This window comes from Phlebotomus papatasi, chromosome 2 (genome assembly GCF_024763615.1).
Source record: "Phlebotomus papatasi isolate M1 chromosome 2, Ppap_2.1, whole genome shotgun sequence".
Lineage (NCBI taxonomy): Eukaryota > Metazoa > Arthropoda > Insecta > Diptera > Psychodidae > Phlebotomus > Phlebotomus papatasi.
In genome coordinates, this window is record NC_077223.1 from 65,286,626 (window position 1) to 65,314,374 (window position 27,749).

General features: G+C 34.2%; 1 protein-coding gene across 1 annotated transcript in view; it reads right to left on the reverse strand.

Annotated features, from left to right (window-relative positions):
- The window catches only part of LOC129803897 (calcium uniporter protein, mitochondrial), a 178,787-nt gene that overhangs the window by 120,015 nt on the left and 31,023 nt on the right, over positions 1 to 27,749 (reverse strand). The window contains exon 2 of the mRNA XM_055850773.1: positions 10,117 to 10,216. Within this exon, the coding sequence (XP_055706748.1) occupies positions 10,117 to 10,216 (100 nt within the window). The remainder of the gene's footprint in view (positions 1 to 10,116; positions 10,217 to 27,749) is intronic.

A 27,749-nucleotide genomic window follows, 5' to 3' on the forward strand; every position in this document is an offset into this window, starting at 1 on the left:
CTTAGTCTTTAAAATGTTTAAAATTAATTTAAAAAAAAATAGGAAAAAACACTGATAGAAAAACTATTTAAATTTAAAAACTTTAATCTGTTTCATATTTAGGTTTTTTTTTCAAGAACAAATTGCAAAATTTTGTCTTTATAAATAAATATGTAGAAAAGATTCCACTGCACGAAATCATTATGCTCTCACTATAGGATTTTTCAAATTCATATTAAAATTAACTTCTAACTAACACTGTTAAGTACTTATTCAGAACTTAATCACATCGAACAGACTGGGCTTTTTTACATGGTCATTGCTTTTTACTCCTTCGTTGCTTTTTTACACGTGGAAAAAATATTCAAAAAATTGAGGCATCAAACCAATTTTTGCATCAATTTGATCTTTTTCCGTTCTCTGAGACAATATTCTGTAAAAAGAAAATGATATTTTAGTAAAATTAGCCAAATTTAAATACCTTGAACAAAAAGCAAAAAGCAATTGCCCGGTCAATTGCTTTTTCTTGACACTTTCATATTACATAGTCCGTTAACATTCTCTATTTGAATTCACTGTTCGAAATTTCATCGACCACCATCGAAATCAGCTGATGCCAGGAAAAATCAAAACAAAGAAAATTTTACTCATAAAACTCTTGTGAAAACTTTTGAAATACATTTAAAATGAGTCTAGGCTCAGTGAAATTAAAGTTTAATATAAAATACATGTGAATAAAGTGAATTCCATTGTTTTGAACAACTGAAAATATTTCCCGCCTTGGACATTTTACATACACTAGATGGCGCTGTTCTCAGTGAGTTATCTAATCGAAAAAAATGAAGGTGTCATATCACTTTTCCATTGCTTCTTTGAAAATCGATTAAAAGAGCAATGGCCCAGTCTGTTCAATGCTAATTGGTCATGCCATGATGTTATCCCATCGTAACACACAGGGGTAGGCCATCTCCACGGATGAAAAGGTGACATCTAAAGATGTCAAACGGTCAAATACCCGACGGGTTTGGCAGTCGGCAAGTCTGGGGCTTACAAAAGTAGTTTGTGTTAGAAATAATAAAATTACTTTTCATTTAGTTTTTAAATAAGAACCTTGGACTAAGTACTTCTTAAGTAGTTGCTCTTAAGTGTTATAAAATACATATTTATTTTTGTCGCCTTGGCATAACGAATGGGTCTCAGCCACTCCCGAAAGTCCAAATACCAAATGGGTCGAAATCCTAATAGCCGAAATTTTGAATGGGTGAAAATCCTGAAAGGGCCAAAATCCCGAACGCCAAAATTCCTACACTGAGAAAAAAAAAGAGGGTGCGATTAACATTTTTTCCTCATAACATTAACACTTTTTAGGTGTAAAAATATATCAACATTTTTTAATGTTAATTTTACACCTTTTTAAGGGTAAAAAGGGTAAAATTAACATGAAAAAAGGATAACTTTAACCCCTAATACACCTAAAAAGGGTATTATTTACACCGATTTCGGATCAATACTGCAGGGTAAAATTAACATTTCCGGAATGTTAATTTAACTTTTTCGGATTTCTCTCACAAGGGAAGGTCTCGGACCTTCGGACGAATTTCTTTATGAAACTTTGCATATTACCTAATTTGGGCACGACAAATACGATGGTGATAGTAAGAAACCTTGCAATTTGTTGTGTCACCCGTTACAGGGGGGGTGTTTGGGGGACAAAATTCACATTTTTGGCTGTAGGAGCCAGAGGGTTGAAGATAGCGACTTGGGGTCTTCGGATGACCCCCCCATAAGTTGACCTGGGGAATCTAAATATAACCTTCGTTTTTCCCCCACCCCTCCCCTTTCCCTAAAAACACGTTTTTCTGTAATATCTCGAAAACTACTCTTCAGATAATTTTCATTGGCTGATATGTTTTAGACCTTGTCCAGACGGATATTTCGTCCATACATGCCAATGACCTTGAAAAATTCCTTCATGGTGTTTTTCAAGGTCAAATGTACTACGCTCAAAAAACTCACTTTTTTCAGACAATTTTATTAAAGCATAATTTTTTAAGAACCCTAATCGATTGCTTAATCAATATAAGCCAATTTAAGCCACTTTAATTCCATTGACACGCTTTTGACATTTATATATATTTCAAACCCAATTGTCATTTTAAAAATATTTTATTTCATTTGATACCTAATATTTGATTTTGACTGATTTCCTGAAGTAAGACATCATGGTAATGCAATTTTCATTAAATTTGTGAAATTTATGAAATTTACAAGGAAATTTATGAAATTTTATGAAACTTATGAAAATTTACTTGATAATGTTTTAACGACTGCTGATTAATCATTTTCAATTTATAGCATGGATTATCATTTGTAAATGAAACGAAATAAGCTATATTAGGAGAAAACCAAAATCTATTACGACAATAATATATTGAATTTCAAGTGTGTAAAAAGATTTATATGTAATCATGAACAAAAAATGCTAGTTTCTGGAAGGCATAATTTTCAAAACTAAATATTTTAAAATCACACTAAACATTTTTAAAAACTACGCAGAACCATCACAAAACGGTAAAAAGTATATTTAAAACAAGTGTAGTTCAAGTATAAAACGACTAACCCTGCCCTACAAATAGCTCAAGTATAAAATGGTTAAAGAAAACGCTACAAATACGCACAACTCAATCATAAAACGGTTCACTTTGCATCTAAAAACACGCACATCTTTATCATAAAACGGTTAAGATCGTTCTTAAAAACTAGCACAGCTTGAAACATAGACCGGTTAAGATAGTGCTTAAAAATCCGAAAAACTGAATTATAAAATGCTCAAGATTGCGCTCAAAATTACGCACAGCTCAATTATAAAACGGTAAGTGCGCTTAAAATTGCGTAGGGGAAACTGGGGCACCACCAAACAGGGGTACTACCAAACACTGCGATTTTTTTAAATAGGTATAAAATTTCAGAGAATGAGACTTACGTAAAATCATAGATACTATAGGGATGCTTGTCCAGTGAAAGAATGATCCACATAATTCAAGTAGTTTAGAAATAAGAATCTTTTTTCGCAAAATTGTGAGATTTTGATAATTTTAGTCATTTATATATCTACCTGGAAAATAAAACTGAAATAAGTTACATCAAATTTCACTACACCAGTACTTTCCTACATGTTTTGGGATAATATTCATGTATCTACTAAAGAAATTAATGTTCACATTTTTTTAAAAGAATATAAAATCCATCACAAAACAGAGTTTGGGGCATCAACAAACAGGAAAATTTCTCACAATTACAGATGTCGCGAGCGTAGCTTGAATGGCAAAATTTTTCCTCTTATCTTTTTTACTCTTCATCTCCCTCTTTGTTCTATTTCTGAAATTTATATCCATTCATGGGATTTTCATTCAAAACTCAGGAGAAATATAGTTTCAAGAACCCAATTTTGAATTAAATAATTTTAATGATTCTTAAATGATTTTAATCAAGGATTGACGAATGATTTCTCGATTTCATTACAAATAATCAGAAGAGCGCGCAAAATTTGAACTTTAGGTATAGTGTTTGCCACGATCCATTGAAAAGAAAAATATGTTCGGTGTGCAGTGCTTTAGTTTTTTGCTATTTTGGTCACTCATTCCAAATTTTGCAGTGCTTTTTTGAAAATTATTTACATTTTCAATACCTTCTTTATAATTAAGAGTTGTGGTGAATGCCCAAAATAACTTCAATGGGTGAGAAAAAGAGGTGTTTTTTGGTGCCCCAGAAAGTGTTTATTGGTACCCCGGGTGGTTGAAAAAAAGCGAAAAATGCATGGTGACACAATTTTCCTTTTTACGGAAAACTGAAGTGCTTCACATCATCCTTGTATACATTAATATGCAGCCTATACCTAAGAATATAACATGGGGTAAGCAAAATTTTTCTAAAATTCACAATTTTCTTAGGAAATTCAATCAAAATCGCAACTTTCAAAAGTGTTTGGTGGTACCCCAGTTTCCCCTACATCTCAATCATAAAACGATAAATGCGCCTAAAATCATGCAAAGTTCAATCGTGAAATGACAAATGCGCTTAAAATCATACACAGTTCAATCATAAAACGGTAAATGCACTCAAAATCACGCACAGTTCAATTATAAACCGGTTAAGATTTCGCTTAAAATTACGCATAGCTCAAAAATGAAACGGTAAATGTGCTTAAAATTACGCACACCTCAATCATAAAACGGTAAATGTGCTTAAAATTACGCACCGCTCAATCATAAAACGGTAAATCTTAAAATCACGCGCAGGTCAATCATAAAAGGTAAATGCGCTTAAAATCACGTACAGCTTAATCATAAAGGATTGCGCAGTATAAGGCGCATTCTTAACCGTTTCATGATTCATGTGTGTGTGATTGTTAGCGCAATCTTGACCGTTTAATAATTAATCTGTGCGTGATTTTGAACGTAAGCTTAACAGTTTTATGATTGAGCAGTGCGTAATTTTGAGCGTAATCTTTAGCATTTTATTTTTGAGCTTTTGCGCATTTGCGATTTTAAGATTAAGCTGTGCCTAATTTTAGACACTTTTACCGTTTTATAATTTGGATGTGCGTAATTTTTAGCGCATTTACCGTTTTATTATTGACCTGTGCGTGATTTTAAGCGGAATCTTAACCGTTTTATAATGGAGCTGTGCGTGATTTTAAGCGCATTTGTCGTTTCACGATCGAACTTTGCGTGATTAAGATTAAGATGTGAGCGATTTCAATCGCATTTACCGTTTTATAATTGAGCTGTGCATGATTTTAACTCTTTCGCGTCATTAGGGTCATATATGACCCGGGGGAAAAACAATTTCTTTTGACTATTTACATTAATTGAAATCTGTCGGTTTGTGCACGACATCATAATAGAAGGATGTAAGATTCTTGGCTAATTTTCTCAAGACTCCAGATATTCAGGAAAAGAAAATATTTGAGATCAAAAATCACGAATTTCGAACTTTGTGAAATGACTTTTCTTTTTCAAAATTTTTTATATTCATTTATTTTTTTCAGCAAAAAGTTCTTTAGAAATACAAAATAGAATATCCAAAGATTGTATATTGCATATTTTGATATAATAAACTACTCTCAATTTTCCAGAAAAGCGTGTAGAATTTTCCGGGTCATATATGACCCTATAGTCCCCAAGGGTAACAGTGTTTTCGTCCCAAACCTGCAGCCAAATGTAGTTGGGACATTGTTTTTCTTTGTGAAATGCAGGTGGGACATCTTGCTCCTGGACATTTCATCTTATATCTGATTAATTATAACATATTTTGCAATATTTTAGAGTATTCTGCAAGCGTCTCATATTGTGCAATTGTATTGTGTGTGAATAAATATGTGGATAAGTTTATTTTTGCCAAATACCACTCAAAATATTCTGACAGTGACTGTTCAAGGGGATTACCATGAAGATTCCTTGAACACCAGGAGTACAGTGTTCATCAAAACAATCCAGTTTGCCATGGTTTTGGCCAAATTAGTAACTTCAAGCAAAAAAAACTCTTAAAAAGCCCGTGATATAGATTTTGAAAATGGTAAATACACTTCCCTTGAGGACAACAGGGTCATATATGACCCGGGGTTTTTCCGAGTTTTCATGCAATGGAAAATTTTTTTCCTCTCTGAACTATTATATTTGATCATAAAGCATTAGGAAAAACTCAATTTTGCATGAATTCATCTGCTGAATAAAAGTGGGACGCGAAAGAGTTAAGCGCATTTGTCGTTTCACGATCGCGCTGTGCGTGATTTTAAGCGCACTTACCGTTTTATGATTGAGTTGTGCATAATTTTAAGCACATTTTCCGTTTTATGATTGAGCTATGCGTAATTTTAAGCGAATTTGCCGTCTTTTGATTGAGTAATGTGTGATTTCATACGCATTTGCCATTTTATGATTGAGCTGTGTATGATTTTAAGCGTATTTGTCGTTTCCCGATCGAAATTTGCGTGATTTTAGGCGCATTTATCGTTTTATGATTGAGATGTGCGAGATTTTAAGCGCACTTACCGTTTTATAATTGAGCTGTGCGTAATTTTGAGCGCAATCTTGAGCATTTTATGATTCAGTTTTTCGGATTTTTAAGCACTATCTTAACCGGTCTATGTTTCAAGCTGTGCTAGTTTTTAAGAACGATCTTAACCGTTTTATGATAAAGATGTGCGTGTTTTTAGATGCAAAGTGAACCGTTTTATGATTGAGTTGTGCGTATTTGTAGCGTTTTCTTTAACCATTTTATACTTGAGCTATTTGTAGGACAGGGTTAGTCGTTTTATACTTGAACTACACTTGTTTTAAATATACTTTTTACCGTTTTGTGATGGTTCTGCGTAGTTTTTAAAAATGTTTAGTGTGATTTTAAAATATTTAGTTTTGAAAATTATGCCTTCCAGAAACTAGCATTTTTTGTTCATGATTACATATAAATCTTTTTACACACTTGAAATTCAATATATTATTGTCGTAATAGATTTTGGTTTTCTCCTAATATAGCTTATTTCGTTTCATTTACAAATGATAATCCATGCTATAAATTGAAAATGATTAATCAGCAGTCGTTAAAACATTATCAAGTAAATTTTCATAAGTTTCATAAAATTTCATAAATTTCCTTGTAAATTTCATAAATTTCACAAATTTAATGAAAATTGCATTACCATGATGTCTTACTTCAGGAAATCAGTCAAAATCAAATATTAGGTATCAAATCAAATAAAATATTTTTAAAATGACAATTGGGTTTGAAATATATATAAATGTCAAAAGCGTGTCAATGGAATTAAAGTGGCTTAAATTGGCTTATATTGATTAAGCAATCGATTAGGGTTCTTAAAAAATTATGCTTTAATAAAATTGTCTGAAAAAAGTGAGTTTTTTGAGCGTAGTACATTTGACCTTGAAAAACACCATGAAGGAATTTTTCAAGGTCATTGGCATGTATGGACGAAATATCCGTCTGGACAAGGTCTAAAACATATCAGCCAATGAAAATTATCTGAAGAGTAGTTTTCGAGATATTACAGAAAAACGTGTTTTTAGGGAAAGGGGAGGGGTGGGGGAAAAACGAAGGTTATATTTAGATTCCCCAGGTCAACTTATGGGGGGGTCATCCGAAGACCCCAAGTCGCTATCTTCAACCCTCTGGCTCCTACAGCCAAAAATGTGAATTTTGTCCCCCAAACACCCCCCCTGTAACGGGTGACACAACAAATTGCAAGGTTTCTTACTATCACCATCGTATTTGTCGTGCCCAAATTAGGTAATATGCAAAGTTTCATAAAGAAATTCGTCCGAAGGTCCGAGACCTTCCCTTGTCAGTGTAAGAAGTCAGAATCTTAAATTCTTAAAAGTGTCACAGCTACTACCACGATTGCACCCCCGTTTGCTGGAAACAAAGCGAAATTTTCTTGGAAATTATTCTAAACATTATTCTCCGTATAATTTTGTCCCTTTCAGGATTTTTAATACTCAGGATTTTGGCTTTCGGGATTTTGGATTTCGGAATTTTGGCTTCGGAATTTTGGCTTTCATGATATTTGTATTTCGGAATTTTGGATTTTTCGGAATTTTAACCCATTCATGAGTTCGACCCATTCGAGATTTGGACTTATTTGGGATTTTGGTTTTTCGCGACTTGACTTTCTGGGTTTTGATCGGCAACGATAACGAACATAATGCTCCCAACTCTGTACTTTGCCCGAACTTAAGATCAATAAAATAAGATGATTAATTAAAAGAAAATAATATTAAAAATTTAATAAAATTTAGATTCCCAGAACACGAATGTATGTGATTAATGAGGTAGTATATTAGAATTTGTTTCTCTTTGGGAGAACTTGCACTCACAGATTATATCCTTGTGGGACTAAACATATAATTTATCAGAATTTGAAAATTTTGTGGGTAATTTACACTCTCGGATCCCAACCTGCAAAAGGTGAAAAATTCAACTTTAAAATGAATATAAATCATATTCTAATCTCGTTAAATGCTACAACCCTTCTGAACACCCGAACTATAATAAAACGTAGATACTGTAAAAAGTTCACGAACGGACTTAAAAGAAAACATGTTTCAAAAACAATTTCACTCTTCTAAGTGATCTCTCAATACACTTGGCTCATTCAAAATATCGCCCAAAATAGTTTATAAATAGTAATGTTGAATTTAAAATTGAAAACCGGATCAGAATTGTTAAAAGGTTTAAAACCCTTCTAATGACACCAAAAATAACTTCATTCGATTGAGTATTACATCATGTCGAGCCTTTTTAATCTTTGACGTTGAAAACCGTTATTAGAAATGATTCAACGGTATTTTCGTATACGGATGAAAAATGTTTGCCGTGGTAACCTCTAAAACTCTAAAATACGCAATTATGCAAATTTTTCAAGTTTCTTATCTCCAATCATTTAACCTGTCTGTTCACGTCCGAACGAATAAATGGATTACACGGATCAGATGGATAAACAGCGTAACCTAAGTTCTCAAAAGTTGTTTAAAACCCGAACATACTGATGAGAAGAGTGGTCTCCGGGAGTGTGGAATGTGGAGATTTCGTAAGGTTAAAAAATTAAGAGTAAAATTTCTCGTAAATATTTGTTAATTCCAACTTGGGGCTTACGCAATGTTCGTAACAAGTTTGTAAAAGTTTTTACTTCACCAAACATTGTTCATAACACGATCACTTAACGATATTTGTTTTTTCAAACACTTGTACGTAAATGTTCGTAAACACTGTGAAAAATGTTCGTAAAATTTTGTCAATTGTTTGCAAGTTTTTCCACATAAACAAAAATGTACGAATAAATATTTGTAAAATAAAAAGAGCTCGTTAAATGCGCAAGAAACTAACAATGTTAGTGAAAACTACAAACTTTTACGAACTTGTTTGTGGGTAATACTATTTACAAGCATTTTGTAAGTTTCTAGTAAGAATTCACAAACATTTACCAACAATTTTACGAAATATTTTTTTCTGTACTGTTCTCTTGATAGAGTTCGAACACTAGAAGTAAAATAAAAATTGCAAAATAATAGTGTAATCAAGGAATATTTTGCAATTTTTGTTTCAATTTTTTTTTATCCATAGAGGGAACAAAGCGATATTTAGATTGTTTTAATTTGTTTTATGATGAAACATTTCAGTTTAAGAGAATAGATTTGAAAGAGAAAAATATTTTGTTTTAGAGATGGGTTCGGTTATTAAATTGGATAATAATAATGTTCACACTTTAATAAAACTTTTCAAACACGATTTTATCTGGACCATAATCTATATGCAAACTAAGCACTGGTATTTTAAATTAATTGAAGACTGCAAAATATTGGCACTATTCCATATATGCAAAATAAACTCCAACATTTGAAATAAATACAAATCTGTTTCTAATTAATTCGACTGTATTCGGTGCTGTATTCCCGAAAAGGTAAGTCATTAAATTAGTTGGAGAATGAAAATGATTGCGTTACTTGTTGAAAGATACATAATCATGAACAGCAGTGTTTAAAGGAGGTAATTAACCAAAATCGATAAAGTAATTAACTTGCTTAATCAACGCAAATGAAGTGATAATGTTTTCATCCAATCTGTGGTCCTTTTGTCCCAGAGAATCCCTTTAGCTTTCGCTATATCATTTTAGGACATTCCGTGTTAAATGCTCGCATTGTACTCTGGGTTGTTGACTGGTTCTATTAAATTTAATTGAGATAGAAATTTTATTGCAAGCTTACCATTGCAATTTGCTGTAATACCCATCACTGTCAGACTTCCCCCTTTTGCTAAATTAACTTTGAATCCTTTTATACCACCCAGAACACCTTTTTGGCATAAATTTCCAGTGGAAGATGCTCTACCATTTGCAAACATGATTGAAGGAATATTTTTAGCAAACCATTAATTCTACAATATGGTTGTAAAATGTGAATTTTCCAACAACCTTTCTATCCTTTTGTAAAATTTTCTATCAAAAGGGCTACAGACAATTCACTTTCCGCACGCACAATTGGTTAGCAATTCAAATTGAAATTGCTATTCAAACCATTTGATGTACATGGTAAATTGACATAGAATTGATTTACATAGAAAGCTCACCTTCTACATTTTTAGGTGCACTTTGTGATTGGGATTGTGTTGTTGAATCTGGTGAACTCGATGAGCAATAGTACCGCTTTCCACGTCGACACCACGTTTCCTGCAAAAGAGTACAGAATTCAGGGATAATGGGATATTATCACTTTACATATTTTTATCCCTACAAACAATTGATTTTCTTCACATTTTCTTTTCTCGTTACATTTAATACTTTTGCATTGAATTCATAACATTGAATATCCAATTATGTTCACCTTCACCTTTTCTCTAAACTGTCTACCAATCAATCTAACCATCGAATTGGCATCAAAGACAGGATTTAAATTGACTTTCCTGACTGAAAAATCTCATGGTAAAATGTGTTAGTTGATATGCGGAAAGTACCATGGGAGAACGAAGAGGTTGAGGACAGGCATTATTTACAGCCTAGAGTAAAAGTTCCCACGGGGAAAATTGTTGCCAAATGGACTGGAGCCACTTTCAACCAAATGTGACCCAAACCTCTTTTAACCCACTTCCCTATATGTATGTAGTACATATTCATCCCGACTTGGAAACACACATTCATCCTCTTTATCTGATTTTTCATTCTGAGTTCACCCTAGGACTTTATCAATGCGAAAATTTTGTTCACTTGGGGAATAACAACCATTCATAAATTTTTAAAAGCAATATTTTGAAAACTATTGAACAAACCAATATTTTAAAGATTATTGACCTATACAACAATCTTCTGGAACAAGCCCAGTGGTTGCATTGGGTATAAGGTTTCAGGATATAAGCGCAAAATAATCTTTCAATTAGAGGGCTCATATTGATAATCGGTGCGACAAAATTTACCTTTTTGTGGGTGTCTTTGACGAAAGTGCCAAAATTTGTTAGAGGGTCATTTAAGGACCTCAAATCTGCAATCCGTTTGTCCGGGTCACCTCTAGATTTTTTTGAAAAAGCATATTTAGTTTTTTGATGTTATATAAAATTCAAAAATTTATATCTCCGGTTCTAATTATCCGGTGGTAGTCACATAAAGCTAAACTGACGCGTAATTTCATCCTCTATAACTCTTGTGAACATATCAAGCATCTACGATAAAAATGAAGTATATTTTTTAAAGATTTTTTGAAAAAGGGCACCTAAAATGGTGCATTTTTCTGTGTTTTTTCCATCTTCTAGTAATTTTCCCACTTTAATAGAGCATTTTATATGTCAACTAACTATGCCTAAAAGTTAGAGAATTTAATATTCTTTCATTTTCTTTTGGTTTGAATTTTCTATCTTGATTCGTTTATTCACAATAATTTATTGAAAATAAAATACATTAAAATCTCTTATTATATATAATAATAATAATAATAATAATAATAATAATTTATTGCCAATCTCCATTTTTTGCGTCTGCCGCCGACTTCAAAACCGACTTCCCCGGGTAAGACGGCAGAAAACCCCGGATCACTAGTCGTATAAGCCGCTGATGATATTACAATAAGTGATATAACAAAATAACTATAACAATGTAAAACAAATTAAAGTTTACATAGCATTAACAAATTGTAAAAAAAAATACAGCAAACATTGACAGTCATCATGGCGAAAAAAATGGAGAGGAGATCAGCAGCTGGACTCCGTGAAGGAGTTCGTGTCGCTGCCGACGAGTCAAAAAGGAACTATAGAATAGGGAAAAAAATATATAATATAAAAGACGATTTAACTAAAATGCAAGAGGAATTGTGATAAACACATTAATAGGGAAACAACGAGGGAAAATAGAATATCATTTACGTAAAGAAAGCATAGAAAAAGGGATTTCATTAAATTCATAAGGAAGCAGTATTTATAAATAAATTATGAGGCAAAAGACACCCTAAAAGCAAATGGGATTGGGAGAGACAAAGCACCAAGCGAGCGATCAGGCGCCCCATTGCCAGGGGGTCCTAGGGGTCAAAGCCCCCCGCCGCCACCGAACAGCAGACAAACCCGGCTGCACCCCGGCACTCCCAGACCTCAGAGTGGACCATAATGATCTCCACTTTACACAGGTGTGGGCAGAGGAGAGGCATAAGGCCCGGAGGAGAACCCACTAAGTAGAAGGCATCAAAAGGGGCTCTGGTTGTACACCTAACATTAAGTCTGGGCCGCCGTACACCATAGGTACCACCCGGAAATCGCCGCAAACCAATGAATAGCGGGAGGCGAAGACCCCAAAACCATAACACAGGAAAGACGCACTTACGATCGCTCCGCCCTGTACCACCTCCATAAGACATCATAGACACCACCCAAGAATCCACGTCGATTCACAGATGCCTCACGCAGATCCGAGGGCAGAGAGTTGAAATAGACAGGCGCTGAATAGAGATAAAATCTCTTGAAAAGCTCGGTTCGAGGATGCGGAACAGGTGCCAAAACCCCCAAACGAGAGGGATACAATCTGCGTGAGCCAAAATAACCTCCTCTATCATAGAAAAAACGTAAAGTTTTGTATTTATATATATAGTTGAAGGGAAGGATTCCTAATTCAATGAAACCATGCCATATTGAGTCTCTTCTACCCTTCCTAAGTACAGCCCTGACCCCAGATCTTTGTGCCATGACAATAGATCTCAAAGACGTAGGAAATGTTCCACCCCATGCGACAATGCCGTAGGTCATACGAGATTCAAGACACGCGAAATAGAATTGACGGGTCAAAGATGGGGGACAAAATTTCGATAAAACGAACAGTTTGCTAATTACGGGCAGGAGCGATTTCTTCAACTGAGTTATATGTGGTTTCCAAGAGAGACCCTCATCCACTACAACACCCAGGTACCTCATCTCACCAACAAAAGACACACGAACGCATAAACTGCCGCAATCATGCCCCAAGCAGGCAGGTGAATGACACACAACCTCTCGGGGACAATCATCCGCACGACAGCGAAAACGGACGCCTCTAGATTTACTACTTAAAACCATTTGATGAGAGTCAAGCCACAGTCTAACACGTCTCAAATCGCGATCAAGAGCTTCATGTACTTCCCCCCAATTATGTTTCCTATATACAATCGCAATGTCGTCAGCATATGCAATTACATTTCCCTCCAATTCAAGCCCCAAGAGACCATTAATATAAACCAGGAATAATATGGGGCCAAGAACTGTACCCTGAGGCACACCACATGAGACCACACGAGAATTACTGAGATTATTACCAATACGAACAGCCTGAACTCTTGATGAGAGATATGACTTAAACAGATCTAAAGGAACTCCATTTATCCCACACGAGTATAGTTTCCCTATGAGTATCTCATGACTTACAGTGTCAAATGCCTTGGTGAGGTCCAAAAAGACTGCGGCAACACATTGACCCTCATTTACCCCCTCATATATATCCGACATGACAGACATGATTGCATTCTCAGTACTGAGACCCTCCCTAAAACCGAACTGCAATGGACTAAGGAAATTAGTTAGAGCAAAAAAACTCAATAAGCGACTTCTAAGAATCCTTTCAAAGACTTTCGAGAAAATCGGTAGCAGGGATATTGGTCGATAGTTTCCGGCATTTTTCCTATCATCTTTTTTAAAAATAGGTACTACAATAGCACTCTTTAAACATTCAGGAAAGACCCCAGATGCAAAACAGTCATTTATCAGTCTACTTAGAATACTAGCAATATTGAAAGATATCATCTTAACGCAATTAGTGGAGATGCCATCTACTCCGGACGATCTCTTATTCGTTAACCCATTAATCGTTGCAAATACTTCAGACGGATCCGTGGGAAATAGAAAAAAACTATTACGATGCTCGGGACTTTTAACATCTGGAGGTGGACATGAATCCGAACACATACTATTAATAATTGCGAGCGGGGCAGTAGCAAAAAAGTCATTCATATGATTAGCAATCAGCCCAGTATCTGTCAAAGATGTACCGTCAACTATCAATCTGTCAATAGATACCCTATCACTAACATTTCTGCCAGTAAGCTCATTCATAAGATTCCACTGCTTCCTACAATCCCTTCTCGATTGATCTATTTTCTTGCGATAATAATTATTTTTCTCATCAACAACTAATTTACCAACATATTTGCAAGCGTTCCGGTATCTCTCTCGTAAACGCGGATCATTGGGATGCCTTTTCACTAGTCTAGAAAGCTTATTTTTATTATTAATTGAGCGAAGTAAACGAGGTGTCATCCATGGCTTCAAACTCCTACAAGACCGTCCAACGGGCTGAGGATAAGTGCATAAAGCAATACTCTCTCGAAGTCTTTCAATAAACAGGCCGAAATTACCACATGCATCATTATTACTAAAAACATCATTCCCCCACCCGTCCATTTGAATCATACCATTCAGTTCCTCAAAGCAAATTCTCATAATGGGATTCTCGATCCGCTTACGAGTCACGACATCCGTTCCGACAACAGTCAAGTGTATGAGGGAGTGATCAGTAATGCTGAGATGCTCCACAACGCAAGAGCTTTCACACCTGGGATTCATAATCCTGGAAAAAACATTGTCAATACACGATGGCTGCCCAACACCAAACCTCGTCGGTTCATTTACCAAAACATCAAAACCATATGATGAGAGTAGGAATAGAAAATTATCAGAGTCCACCGTATCACGCAAAGTATCAACATTGAAATCTCCCACAACATAAATGTTGTTTACAGACTGCAGCGATGACAACATCGCGTCAAATTCAGACAAAAAAGCCTGAAAATGAACAGCATGCAGTCTGTAAATGCAAAGAAAAACAAACTGAATATCTCCACATTGTAGGGTCAAAACTAATCCATCACACGATGAGGCAGATATCTTTTCATAACTAATAAATGTGAGAGAATCGCTAACATAGACCGCCACACCCCCCGCTCTATATCGCGCATTACAAGCCGCATAAAGTTTAAAGTTATCAATACAGTAACTATCGATCTCATGATCGCCAATCCAAGTTTCGGTGAGAAAAAGGACCTGGGGTCGAACAGAAAGGGACTCAAGATGTGCCAGAAAACTATCAAAATTTGCTCTGAGACTTCTAATGTTTTGTAAAACTACTTCCAAATTCACTTGTAAAACTGAGGGATTTGAGCTTGTATGGGATAATTGTGAGGTTGACATTTTACTTTAATTTAAGAAGATCTTTAGAAGAGTTCACACGGTGAACTCTATCTTTTTCTTTTTTTCTCACTAATACTTTACCCTCATTCACCCATACAAACTTCCATCCCTCTCTTGCTGCATGCTCTCTTGCTTCTCGCAGTAGAAAACGCACAGATGGTGCAAGCCTCTCCATGACCCGAATGTTGAATTCCGAAGTCCCTGGTAGCTTGCAGATAAGCGCGCTCCCGTTGTTTCCTCTTCTCATCTCCCTTGCCGCTCTCACAACAGATTGTGCCACATCTCTTGATGCCATTCGAATGATCCAGATGAACGAGTTTTCAGCTTGTCCTTTGTCTTTCTTGGAGCCACTTTTTGGCGCCTGTTTTTTCACAACGGAGCAATGAGAGATGTCATTGACCCCGAGTTCAATGTTCAGAGTTGATTTAAGAATGTCCGAAGACTTCTTTAAATCATCATTTTGGATATCAGCTGGTACTCCATGGATCTCAATGGTATCCAAGGCCAAGAGCCTTTCAGCCTCATTTGCGCGATGTTCCAGGCGATCAATGCGATCTGAGACATTGTCCATCTGCATGGCGAACTCCTCCAGCCTCTCATAGATGTCTTTAATTGCTTCAGCGCACTCAATCACCTTATCCATCCGCTCCTCAACTTCCTTCCTTAGGTCACTCACTGCCTTCCGGAAAGCTGGCGAAGGGGATGCATCCACTTTCAAAGAGCTCCGCCGCGCCTTACAGCCGTCCTTACAGACGTCACATTTCCAAGGTGTGTCATTTTCCTTGAGGACCGTTATATCACGGACCTCCAAGTTGACACATTTTCCATGAAAAACTGCAGTGCACAACGAACACTCAATTTTCCTCGGTTCCATTCTGGCCACCTTTCCTTTGCATTTCCCACAGTTCACCATTTTAAACAAATACGATGAATAAATGTAAGAGTAAAAAATGTTGTTAACACACAGAGCACGATGCTCACTGGACAAGAGCTCAACTCTGACTGTTACTGACTGACTGTTACTGACTTATATTAGTATCTTTGTCTAACCTACTGAAGAGCATTCTCTTTTGCACTCTCACTTACACATTTCATATAAAAAGAGGTGAAATGAAAGAAAAGAGACGTATTTAGAAATAGAGAGAGAAGAATAGCTGTTATGAGTGCCAAAAAACTATTCTTCTCTCTTTATTTCTATATACGTCTCTTTTTTTCATTTCGCCTCCTTTTATATGAAATGTGTAAGTGAGAGTGCAAAAGAGAATGCTCTTCAGTAGGTTAGACAAAGATACCAAATAATTATATAGAATAAGAGATTTTATTTTTATAATAATGCATTTTATTTTCAATAAATTATTGTGAATAAACGAATTAGGATAGAAAATTTAAACCAAAAAGATATGAAAGAATATTAAATTCTCTAACTTTTAGGCATAGTTATTTGACATATAAAATGCTCTATTAAAGTGGGAAAATTACTAGAAGATGGAAAAAACACAGAAAAATGCACCATTTTAGGTGCCCTTTTTCAAAAAATCTTTACAAAATATACTTCATTTTCATCGTAGATGCTTGATATGTTCACAAGAGTTATAGAAGATGAAATTACGCGTCAGTTTAGCTTTATGTGACTACCACCGGATAATTAGAACCGGAGATATGAATTTTTGAATTTTATAAAACATCAAAAAACTAAATATGCTTTTTCAAAAAAATCTAGAGGTGACCCGGACAAACGGATTGCAGATTTGAGGTTCTTAAATGACCCTCTAACAAGTTTTGGCACTCTCGTCAAAGACACCCACAACGTGTCGCACAGTGTAATCAACAAATCTCAGACTTATAAATCCGACATTAAGATCTCACAAAAGTAGTTTTAATAAAGGTACAAGGATCGAAAGAAATCCACAGGAACTAGGCCTTGCCTCGCAGAGGATTCGCATTTTTATTTATTTTTTCTTATAAGGGATCAGATTATCAGACCCATGCCCTATAAAATCAAATGCAGTTAAATTCATTAGGAGCAATTCAAACATCTATTTTGCAATTAAAATTCCTGGTGACCTAAAGGCAATTCGAACCCGGGACACGTACATCATACAGCAGAGAACCTACCACTTGATCAATGATTTAACTAAAGTAGTGTAGAAGTACAAAAAAAGGACAAAGCACTATGCTCACTAATAATTTTCTGAATTCTCATTATATAGTGCCTCATTAGTGACTCAGATCAGAAGTGGACTGTTTTAACAGGGAAATGCATACAAAGGAGACCACTTTTGCTCTGAGCGTCTCAATTATTACAAGTTCACAATCGATTAGAACCGGTTTAACATCCGAAACATGATGGCGGTTGAGAAAAATGCTTTCTATAATACTTTCAAACCAACGGATGGTAAGGTGGACTCATCGTATAAGCTTTAATCAACACCCAGTTTTAAGCATTATTTCAGGCCTTATCGGTAAAATCTGAATAGTAGGCTTTAATTAAGAGGGTTTCCTGAATTAGAAATCCAAGACTTAGCTGTTTTTCGCGATTTTTTTTTTTTTTTGGAAGAGAAGGAAACGACCAAGATTTATGAAATTTTGGGTATATATTTATACACATTCAAAGTGCTTAAATAATTTTTTTTCGAAAAAAAAATATTACAAAATGGCGGAATAATGAGTAATTTACTGGAGCGCTTCGTCACAGTACACCCTAATTGGCGGAAAATCTGCAGCTTATAATATTTGTCCTAAAAAAAAAACCAAATTTATTTCATAGTTAAACCAAAAAAACTGAAGAAAATCATAAAATTTAGCCTTTCGCAGGTTTTTAAAACAAGTTAAGTTTTTCGGATAAAATTTTGATTTTAACATGCTGTCAAAAATAGAAAAAAGAGATTTTCTGAAGTCATTTTGATCCAACTAGAAGAGCATTTAATTCTGAAGAAAATAAGCCCTTATGCGTTTCAATCGGTCCATAAGTTTTTTTTGATATCTTTCCCGCCAATTCGGCAAAATCTTAAAGATGAGAAGTGGAGAAACGAGCTTCAAAGTGTTTTATGTTCGTCCAGGCGCTTGCAAAACTGCTACGTGCACCTTTGCTTTCAGTTCTCTATCTTCGAAAATACTTGGAACAGAGTTCTGAAATTTTGGTGGTGTATTCTTAGATAGTTTATCTATCGATTTAAGCAATAAACAAAATATCGTATTTCCTTTGACTTTGTAATTCGGGAAACCCCCCTTAAGGACTGAATTTTGTTGCTACATACACAAATGGCTGACGAATGAAACTTTTCAACGCACTTGCTGATTTCACTTCCGAATATTATACAAACGGTAGAGCTAAAAGGGTAGTGATAAGTTTTATTTAACGAGTATTAACGATTGAACATTAAAAAAAAAGCAAAAACTATTATGTGAAAAAAAACTTTGCCCTAAAAATACTAACGTATAAAAGAAATAAAAATAGGTATTTTAGGGTTGTCACTACTGTCTTCTATATATCACATGCGGCGTCAAATAATTATTAGATATTACTACTAAAATCACCAAATTACTAAGAATATGCACAAATTTTAAAAATTTTAAACAGCAGAGCAATCTGACAACCCTATTTTCGTAGTTCAAATGCACACCGCTACGAGCGCAAAACAGTATCCTTCACGTATATACTTTCTAAGTATTTCCTTCACGTATATTTTCTAATTTTCAACAATTTACATTTAAAAAATCTGTGATTAACATTGTAATGTGATTTTTCGGAAATCTGAAAGAGGAAAAAGTGTCTTGGGTTAAGCAGAAATAGTGTGTTGTACGAAATATTTCATTGTGTACATCGCTAAATGTGTAGTTATGCTCGATAAAAATGACTTTATGGTGTCTAGTCTACACACTAAAAACAATTTTCGTCAAAAATTGCCTCCTTCAAAAAATTCTGACGTTTCTACTTACAAGAAATTTTCTTTAAAAACATTTTTGAAAGAAATTGCTCCTAGTGTGTAGAACCATTAAAGGGAACTACGAAAAAAATAGAGAAAATGAAAAATTTAAGATTGAGGAATTATGGTGCTGTCTCTATAGACCCCGAGCGTTAAAAAAGACGATTCCATTTGCATTTAAATAGGAAATGTGAATAAATTTTGCATTTTGCGAATAAATTAGAATTTTAAGCAAATGATAACAAGACTCTCTCGTGAAATACATTTGGAATTTCGACATTTTGCTGATTTGTTTTGTTTCTGACGAAATTGGCTAAAGGTTGCAACAATATCTATTTTCCTGAAAGAGCATAATTACTTAAAAATATTTTTTCAAGTTAACCAAATCTTAAACAAAAAATAAAACAATACTTTAAAGTCTTTTGTATTTAATTTCGAAGAATTATCGAACGTTTTTATACCAATTCATGCGCTACTCTTATCAATTTTCTTTGTACAATTTAAAGTAATTTCCAGATGGCAAACATTTTAGGGGCCAATTTATGAACAAACATTGAGTGTAAAGATCTTGATATGGTCTTAAAATATTAGTTATTTCTGCTGAGGTCCTATAACTATTTAGCTAGGAAAAGTTAATCAATATCCATTTACAATTTGCTCAGATGAACTCCATCAAGCATTATCAGTGAAAGTGAAGTTCAGTGTATCATTTTCGCAGGATATCGTGTAATTTTCTCCACCAATATTAACTTTGTCAAAGAGAAAATCTTTCAGAAAGTGCAATGAAGAGGAAAATTGTTAATACAGAACACACTCAGTAATTTTTTTCCTACTAAAAGGATGAAGGGAAAAAATATTTTTGCTATTACACGTAAAATATCATTCAATTTCCATTGTGCTTTTTTCCTTTTTTCTGGTGAGTCCTTCCTTTATACCCTTTTTACCCATATACAATATTTCCTCATCCGTTTCTTTTCTCGTCTATAGCACCATTTCCACCTTGGAAATGTTCTTCGTACTAACCCAAATAGCTGTGTCATACATTATAGCGATAAGTATATACCGAAATATGATGCTCATTTATTTCATTTCCCATGTCATCACAGAAATGTAATCAATGATAAAATTATTCACGCAATTTTTTTTCTTCTACCCAAACCATCCACAAAAATAAAGTTCATATCTAACAGGTTTAATGTGGCATGTTCCAGAACTTTGGAAAGAAAACCAAGAAAGTTTACACAGTGATTATTCATGGCCTTTATCACTCACAAACTCTCACTCAATATTAGTTTCCCTCTCTCACTTATTACCTCTTTATCCACCTTACTTAATGTTTTCAAAACTTTTGCTGTTGATTTGTTCAATTTATACATATATAGATTTCTGATGTACAGTCAATCGATAAATTTGATAATGAAGAAGAGGGGAGATGTGATAAAATAAACACATCAAAGTGCTTGGCAAATGTGTAAATGACAATTAGTTCACATGTCACGTAACGAAGCACTCTCACTGATATTTCCTCCCAATATTCCTGAATAACATCACAATATATATTGTTGTAACATAAGAGTTGGTGCTTTTTTATCAACATATCCCCCCATCGTTTATTCATGACAAAATGAAGAAAAGTGATATATGCAATCCAAACACGGGGAATATTCCCAAAATGTCAAGTGCACCTTTTTATAGAAACCACAATCAATCGGTAACATAGAAAAAATGAACTCTTTTAAGTTTTACTTTGACCTTAAAAAATACAAATTTGTGTTTTTTCAGTTATTGGAAGTAAACGAAATATTGATCTAAACTTCCTTTAAAACCTATCCGAAAATGAAAAAAAATCTTTATCGGAAAGAAACACAAACAAACAAGCTTTGGAGGACATAGAGAGGTAGAGCTTTAAATGGAGATTAAACATCTCTAGAGAATATCCACATAAGAGTCGCATTGATCAAATATTATCAATAGTGATGTCGATAGACAGTTTCGTTCAAATTCCGAAAGTTACAATGCATTATTCTCCGTTGGTCCGAGGAAACGAAGAGCATTGACTTCTGTACGAAACAATTAGGGTGGCGGTAACTTGTGGCCTGTCTTCCCTTATGGCCTCCTCGCAAAAACTTCACCTTTTGTCATAAAATGATTTCGAGAAACTTTACAGTTAAAAATATTTAATGTGTTATTATAGCACACACATTTTTTCGGAATCATTTTCTCACAAAAATTGCGACCAGGCCTAAAGTAAAGACAAGCCACAAGTAATGCCGCCACCCTAGGCCGTGCTCTTAGTTTTTATGCTTCCCCAAGTGAAAGTTACGACGTTTTGGGCTTTGAATACTCGAACCATATCTACTCCCCAACGCCTGTACCAATTCGATACTGGAATCATTTTCTTTCATAACGCAAAGGAAATATTTTGAAAGTGGATTTTTGAATTTTTGTCTGTCTTTCAATTAATTTTTGCGACATCATTTACCTTCATTTTGTTTTGTTACGTAAGCATGGTAAACGGTTCAATATATTATACATTTGCCGATTATGTTTAATGCTCCTGTAAGCTAATCTTAAATGGCCTTGACAGACCTGAGAATTAGCCGAGAGACGGATTAGCGTAATTATATTAGAAATAATGGTCACACTACATTTCCATCACTTTCCACTAAGTCATCTCTCGGCTTAAGGTGTAAGTGTGTCTAGGAGGACATTACCATCCTCATTGAATAAAGCTTAAAGACGGCGCCATTAACTGTTTTTGGTCTTTATGTCCTTTACGTCAAAATTACCATTAGATGCGAGTGACTTTGCATCCCTGCTTTTCGTAAGGTTTGCTTTAGTTCTAAGACTTAAGGATAGTTTAGAGACCATAAGAACATTAATTTAAGGATAGCCTAAAGATCATCCTTAAGTGCTAGGATTAAAGAAAAGCTTACGAAAAGCAGGAGTGCAAAGTCACCTGCATCTACGGTAGTTCTCGATAAAGTGATCAAATAGCGTATCCCGCAATTACAGTTCCTCAGCAATCTAAAATAAATACAACTTCAAACTTGTATACTTAGTCCATGAGTCATTAGGGCTTCTTATGTGTGAAAATCGGAAAACTAGTTGATTACTAAGTTTGATGATGATGACATATCTACGTATTTTCGCATCAGACCTACACGGACTCATGTTTTTTGTGAATCCCACGTTGTGTAAAAAATACGTAACATATTTTTCCAGTAGTTACCATACCTATATAAGTCAAACGATAATAGATATCACTTTGACATCCAACGCTTTTCACTTTAGTAGAAACTAAGGATCATTGACATGACCTTTTCTATTTAATTCTATTCCTTCTCTTCAGGAATCCATTTTTTCTTGAATTGTCTCGAAAACAATACAAACGCACCACTATTTTAAGGGCCTATTTCTTAACCCATTTAAGCAAATATTGAATTTAATGGAAGGCCTTTGCATTCTAAACAATTTAGCATTGATTCCAGCTAGTTACGAAATGGTTATTTTAATTTCAATATTGGTTAATACAACGCTTTCAAGCTATTTACGTAATCGTTACAATATATTGTATTAGTTTAAACTCCTAATTAATTTTTCTAGGTTCATTGGAATTGTCTACAAACTCGCACCAGATAGTTAGCAAATTTAGTAACTTAGAGTTAGAAAAAATAGCAACAAAACTGTTAGAAGGAAAACAGAGCAATAACGTTGACTCTTCTGGTCAAATTCCGCATAACCGTGCGAGAAACCGACTTGAAATTTTTGCGGAACCTGGTAAATGCTGATCTTGAAAAGAAATAAATCATTTCCTCCGTACCTCATAATCCTCTAACGAAATAATACCTCAGGCGGTACCGACCAAAATCCCGAAAGTCAAAATCCTAAAATCCAAAATCCCGAACGCCAAAATTCCGAAAAGTCACAATCCCTAATGGCCTCTACATACTGGGAGAAATTTCTTTTCGTCAGAATTTTTTTTAAAAAAGGCAATTTTCGACGAAAATTGTTTCGTAGTATGCAGACACCATAAGAGACAAAATCCCGAATGGGTGTCCACATCTCGAAAGCCTAAATCCCGTATAGCCAAAATCCAGAAAAACCAATATCCCAAAAGACAAAATCTCAATTAGCCAAAATCCTGAAAGAGATGAAATTGTACTGAGAACAATGTCTAGAATAATTTCGGAATACACAGAAAATTTTGTGAGAGTACCTATGATACTTTAAAGAATTTAGGATTTTGGCTTTTGGGATTTCGACGTTCTGAATTTTGAGGTTCGGGATTTTCGATTTTCGGAATTCTGGCTTTCAGAAATTTTGGATTCGAGAATTTGGGCTGAGACCTTTCTTTGGGATATCTAAGAAATGAGCTAAACTATTATTTTGCGTGTTAAGTAAACAAAAAATGCGCGTGATCATATCAATTGTCAATCAATGAAGCTATTTACACCGCTGCATTAGATTCGGATTAAGTTGTTCCAAAATCGGATTTCGGATCATTAAGTCACAATTTAAGGCTGCGATCTAAACGGTTTCCTAGAGGTCATTTAGACTGTCGCATTAGATTCAGATTGAATTATCCCAAAATCCGATTTTGGGACAATTCAGTCTTAATCCAATGCGGCGGTGTAAATGGCCTCAATGAAATTTTAGACATTTCAATTTTTTGGATTTAAAGTTTGTCTAGGTGAACATTTGGGCCATATACGAAAGTGAACTTATATTATTCGTAATAATAAAACTAGTCAAAAAACTTTAGAGAGCTCATGTTTTTACCCATCGGGGCAAGTTTAGATACTTTGGAAAAATCCCAGACTTGAAACGGGTCCCTATCGTTTGAAGTAACCTATATTTAATTTATTCTTCATCGAAATGCCATTATCTTACTTTTATGCAATTTTAGGGTAACTTTAATGGTATAATCGGTATAATAATTGATTAAAGTCAACTGTTAAATGGAGAACATTAAAAATAAAATATTGATAAGTGCTTTGCAGAAAGTTTAACATCATCACACATCATCAAATCAATGCGATGCTTTGCTACTCTCTTTTAGTTTTAAACTCTCATGCAATTGAGCATTTACTCGTACCAAGTTCAATTACAAACATTCGCACCACACTGATATAATTTGTCAATGGCAAAAGAAGTATTTTTGTGGTTCAACTTTCGTCTTGAGAGCAGAGATAACGTAGAGAAAAAGAACACGGATTTTTCTATTTCACATTTAATCCACTCACTGAACTCTTCCTGACAAGTGGAATTCTACACCACAAAAAGTATTATAAATCAGTTGTTTACTTATCTTCCACTACCTCAAACAAAAATTCTTCTAATTTTCGTATATACTCTCCGGAAATTTTATCCTCTGTTAAAAGCCCTAATTAAAATGTATATTATAATTTTTTTTTTAGTGAACACTGCAGAAACCCCTTTAAATTGCAACCGGAGGAGGTTATCTTTATTCATATCACTCTCCAGAAATATACTTTCAGTCCCAATATATATACACAACTTGTTTTTGTGAATATGTATTTTTCACAGGTGTACCTGGTATACCAGAAACAACCCTTCTTACACTTCCATTTTCAGCGGGGAAAATTTACAACCCAAGCAGGAAGCACAAAAAAAAGCACACGATTTATTTTCTGGGGCAAATACTGACATACATTCCACTATGCGTGTTTTAAATAGGAAAATAAAATTTTAGGTAAATTATTTTTTTTGGAAAATGATGATATATTTGGAAAATTGTATTCTGGAATTCAATGTTTTTGTTGCAGAGTGATTTTTTACACCCAATTTATCAACCAATTAAGCTCTGAATAATTGAAAAGTAGTAACTACAAAGAGATTTAAAAAAAAATATTAATGGTGCGGCGATCATCCACTTCATTTTATATCCTCATTTTATTACTTTAAAAGAACTCTCATTAAAAAAATCACACAAAAGGTCACGTGAGCTTTACAGAAAATCAATATTCATGATAAGATTTTATGAATGGAAAAAATCATGCCTTCAAGCTTCACAATTTCTCTTTTAAACATTTCCCCTCTCTCGTGGAAGAAAATGTCAATTTATTTTTCCCACTTTTTTTTATTTGTTTGGTTTCTTTTTTATATTCCATCCCAAAAGAAAAGAAATCATATATTTTGTCATACAGGCGACTTTCATGTGAACAACATAAAAAATCGATTTTTCTCACCCTCATCCACAATTCGTATTTATATAATGTCCAAAATATCCAAAAAGAAAATAATGTAAAGGAGCAAAAATTGGCAAACAAGATGTAAAAAGAAAAAATAAATCAAAAAATAAAATAAAGAAAATTTTTCTCTGAAAATCACAACAAATTCTGGGTAACAACAAAGAAAAAATTCTCCAAGAGAAAATATTTGGGATTTTTGCCCAAAATATTTTCTGTCTGGTTGTTCATCTCCTCTTTCAAGTTTCCATCACAATTTTCAATCTCATTGCATAATTGGACATGGAGAATATATTTTGCATATACCATTTTCCAATTTTGAATGTAATGGTAGGGTAAAAAGTTATCTATCCTTCTTCCTGGAATAAATAATTGGGTTAAATATTCCACTCTTTTTGGTGTGGATTACATTTCCAGTTGCGATTTATAACCCCATTTCTCTAACATCATACTCCAATACATACAAAAATGTTGCCTTTTAACCCATGAGATTTCCCACATGAACTCCTTTTTTTTCCACGATTTGCATCATTCACCACAGAGTCAGGTTTTTTTTTAAATTTATTTTATCGTCACTGAAAAACTATAAATATATATTTCAGAAATTGAAGGCAAAAAAATTGCTGATCTAGCGAAGAAAAAATTCTTGGCAAAAGTACAAGAAGTTATGGAAACTTTGATCATCATAGAAAAGCTATTATTTTCTACTTTATACAAAAAAGTTAAGGCTAACCAATATGCAAAGATCCATTAACCTAGCAAAATATTATACACAGAAAAAAATATTTTGTAAAAATATTCGTAGATGTTTGTAAATTTATATGGGAAACTTACGAAATGCTCGTAAATCGTAACCCACAAACAAGTTCGTTAAAGTTTGTCTTTTTTCACAAACATTGTTCGTAACATCATCACTTGACGAGCATTTTTGTATTCTTACAAACATTTGTTCGTAAATGTTCGTAAACACACAAAAAATGATCGTAAAATTTTCTCACTTGTTCGTAAATGTCCGTAAAATGTTCGTCAGGTAAAAAAAAATTAGAAACAAATGACAACATTTTACGAACATTTTTTTATGTTTGTAAGAATACAAAAATTCTCGTCAAGTGACCATGTTACGAACAATGTTTGTGAAAAATGTACAAACTTTTACGAATTTGTTTGTGGGTCATACGATTTACGAGCATTTCGTAAGGCCCCCATAGGAATTCACAAACAATTACGAACAATTTTACTAAATATTTTTTTCTGTGTATCAATCCACATTCCGTCAGAAAATTGTACGATTTATCCTCACTGGTTAGCAGTGATAAAATTATCAACAAAAACGGTAAACACTGAATGAAATTCTTTTAAAGATTTCCATGATTACACTCTAATGTTTTTAAACTATACGATACTCTAGTCTACAAGATAAGTGATCGAAATGTCGATTTGACAAATCTTATCTAACTTTAACCATTATCTAACTTTCTTTGCAACTAATATTTAATTTAAAGTAAAACAAAAGGAGTGGGAAAGTGCTTTTCAAAGTACTCGCACTCCTACACTATACCTCAAAAGTACCTTCGCATAATTTACCGTTTAACGTTCACGATCGATTTGAATTTGAATTTGATTTCGCCCAAAATATAGTAAAAGCAACACAATTGAGTTTCTGATAAAAATTACATAGTGGATCATAGCCAGTTCATTACCGGTTCGTAAAAAATTGAAAGCGGTTCTTAATAATCAGAAATTCTAAGGCCTTTCCAAAAACGCCAAACATGACCCCATTCGGATGAGAAATGCACTCTATACAGCCCTTTTATATTTCGACCTTGAAAAACCATCATAAAGAATACTTTAACGGTATTTTAGAACATGAACAAAACCTACCAAACTCGGCTAGAGCTTTGTTAAACGAGTTAATATGACGAACAATAAGAAACGGTCATCTAGGTGGAAAACACCGAGAGTAAAAGAAACCGTTGGGGAGAAAAAGAAGGCATACAAGTTGTGCATACAACATAAAGATTCTGAGTCTCGTGATTGTTACGTTGAAGCGCAAAAGACTGCAAAGCTAGCAGTTAAAGCCGCTTTAGAGAGAAGTAATGGAAAAGTTTGGTGAAAAGCTGGAGCTAGACTACAGGATAGCAAACAAAACTTTCTGGCAAACAGTTCCAAGGAGTAACATCCAGGAAAGGAAATCTTCTGACCAAGGTCTTAAGTCGCTGGAAAGAGTATTTCTGAGAATTGCTCAATCCTCAACAAGGCACTGATGATTACGTAACCACGAGTAAAAGCACGGAAGAAAGTAATGCTTCAGAGAGTAAACTTATGGGAATTGTAACGGTAATAATATAGGGAAAAGTACCCATGCTTTGCACGATTC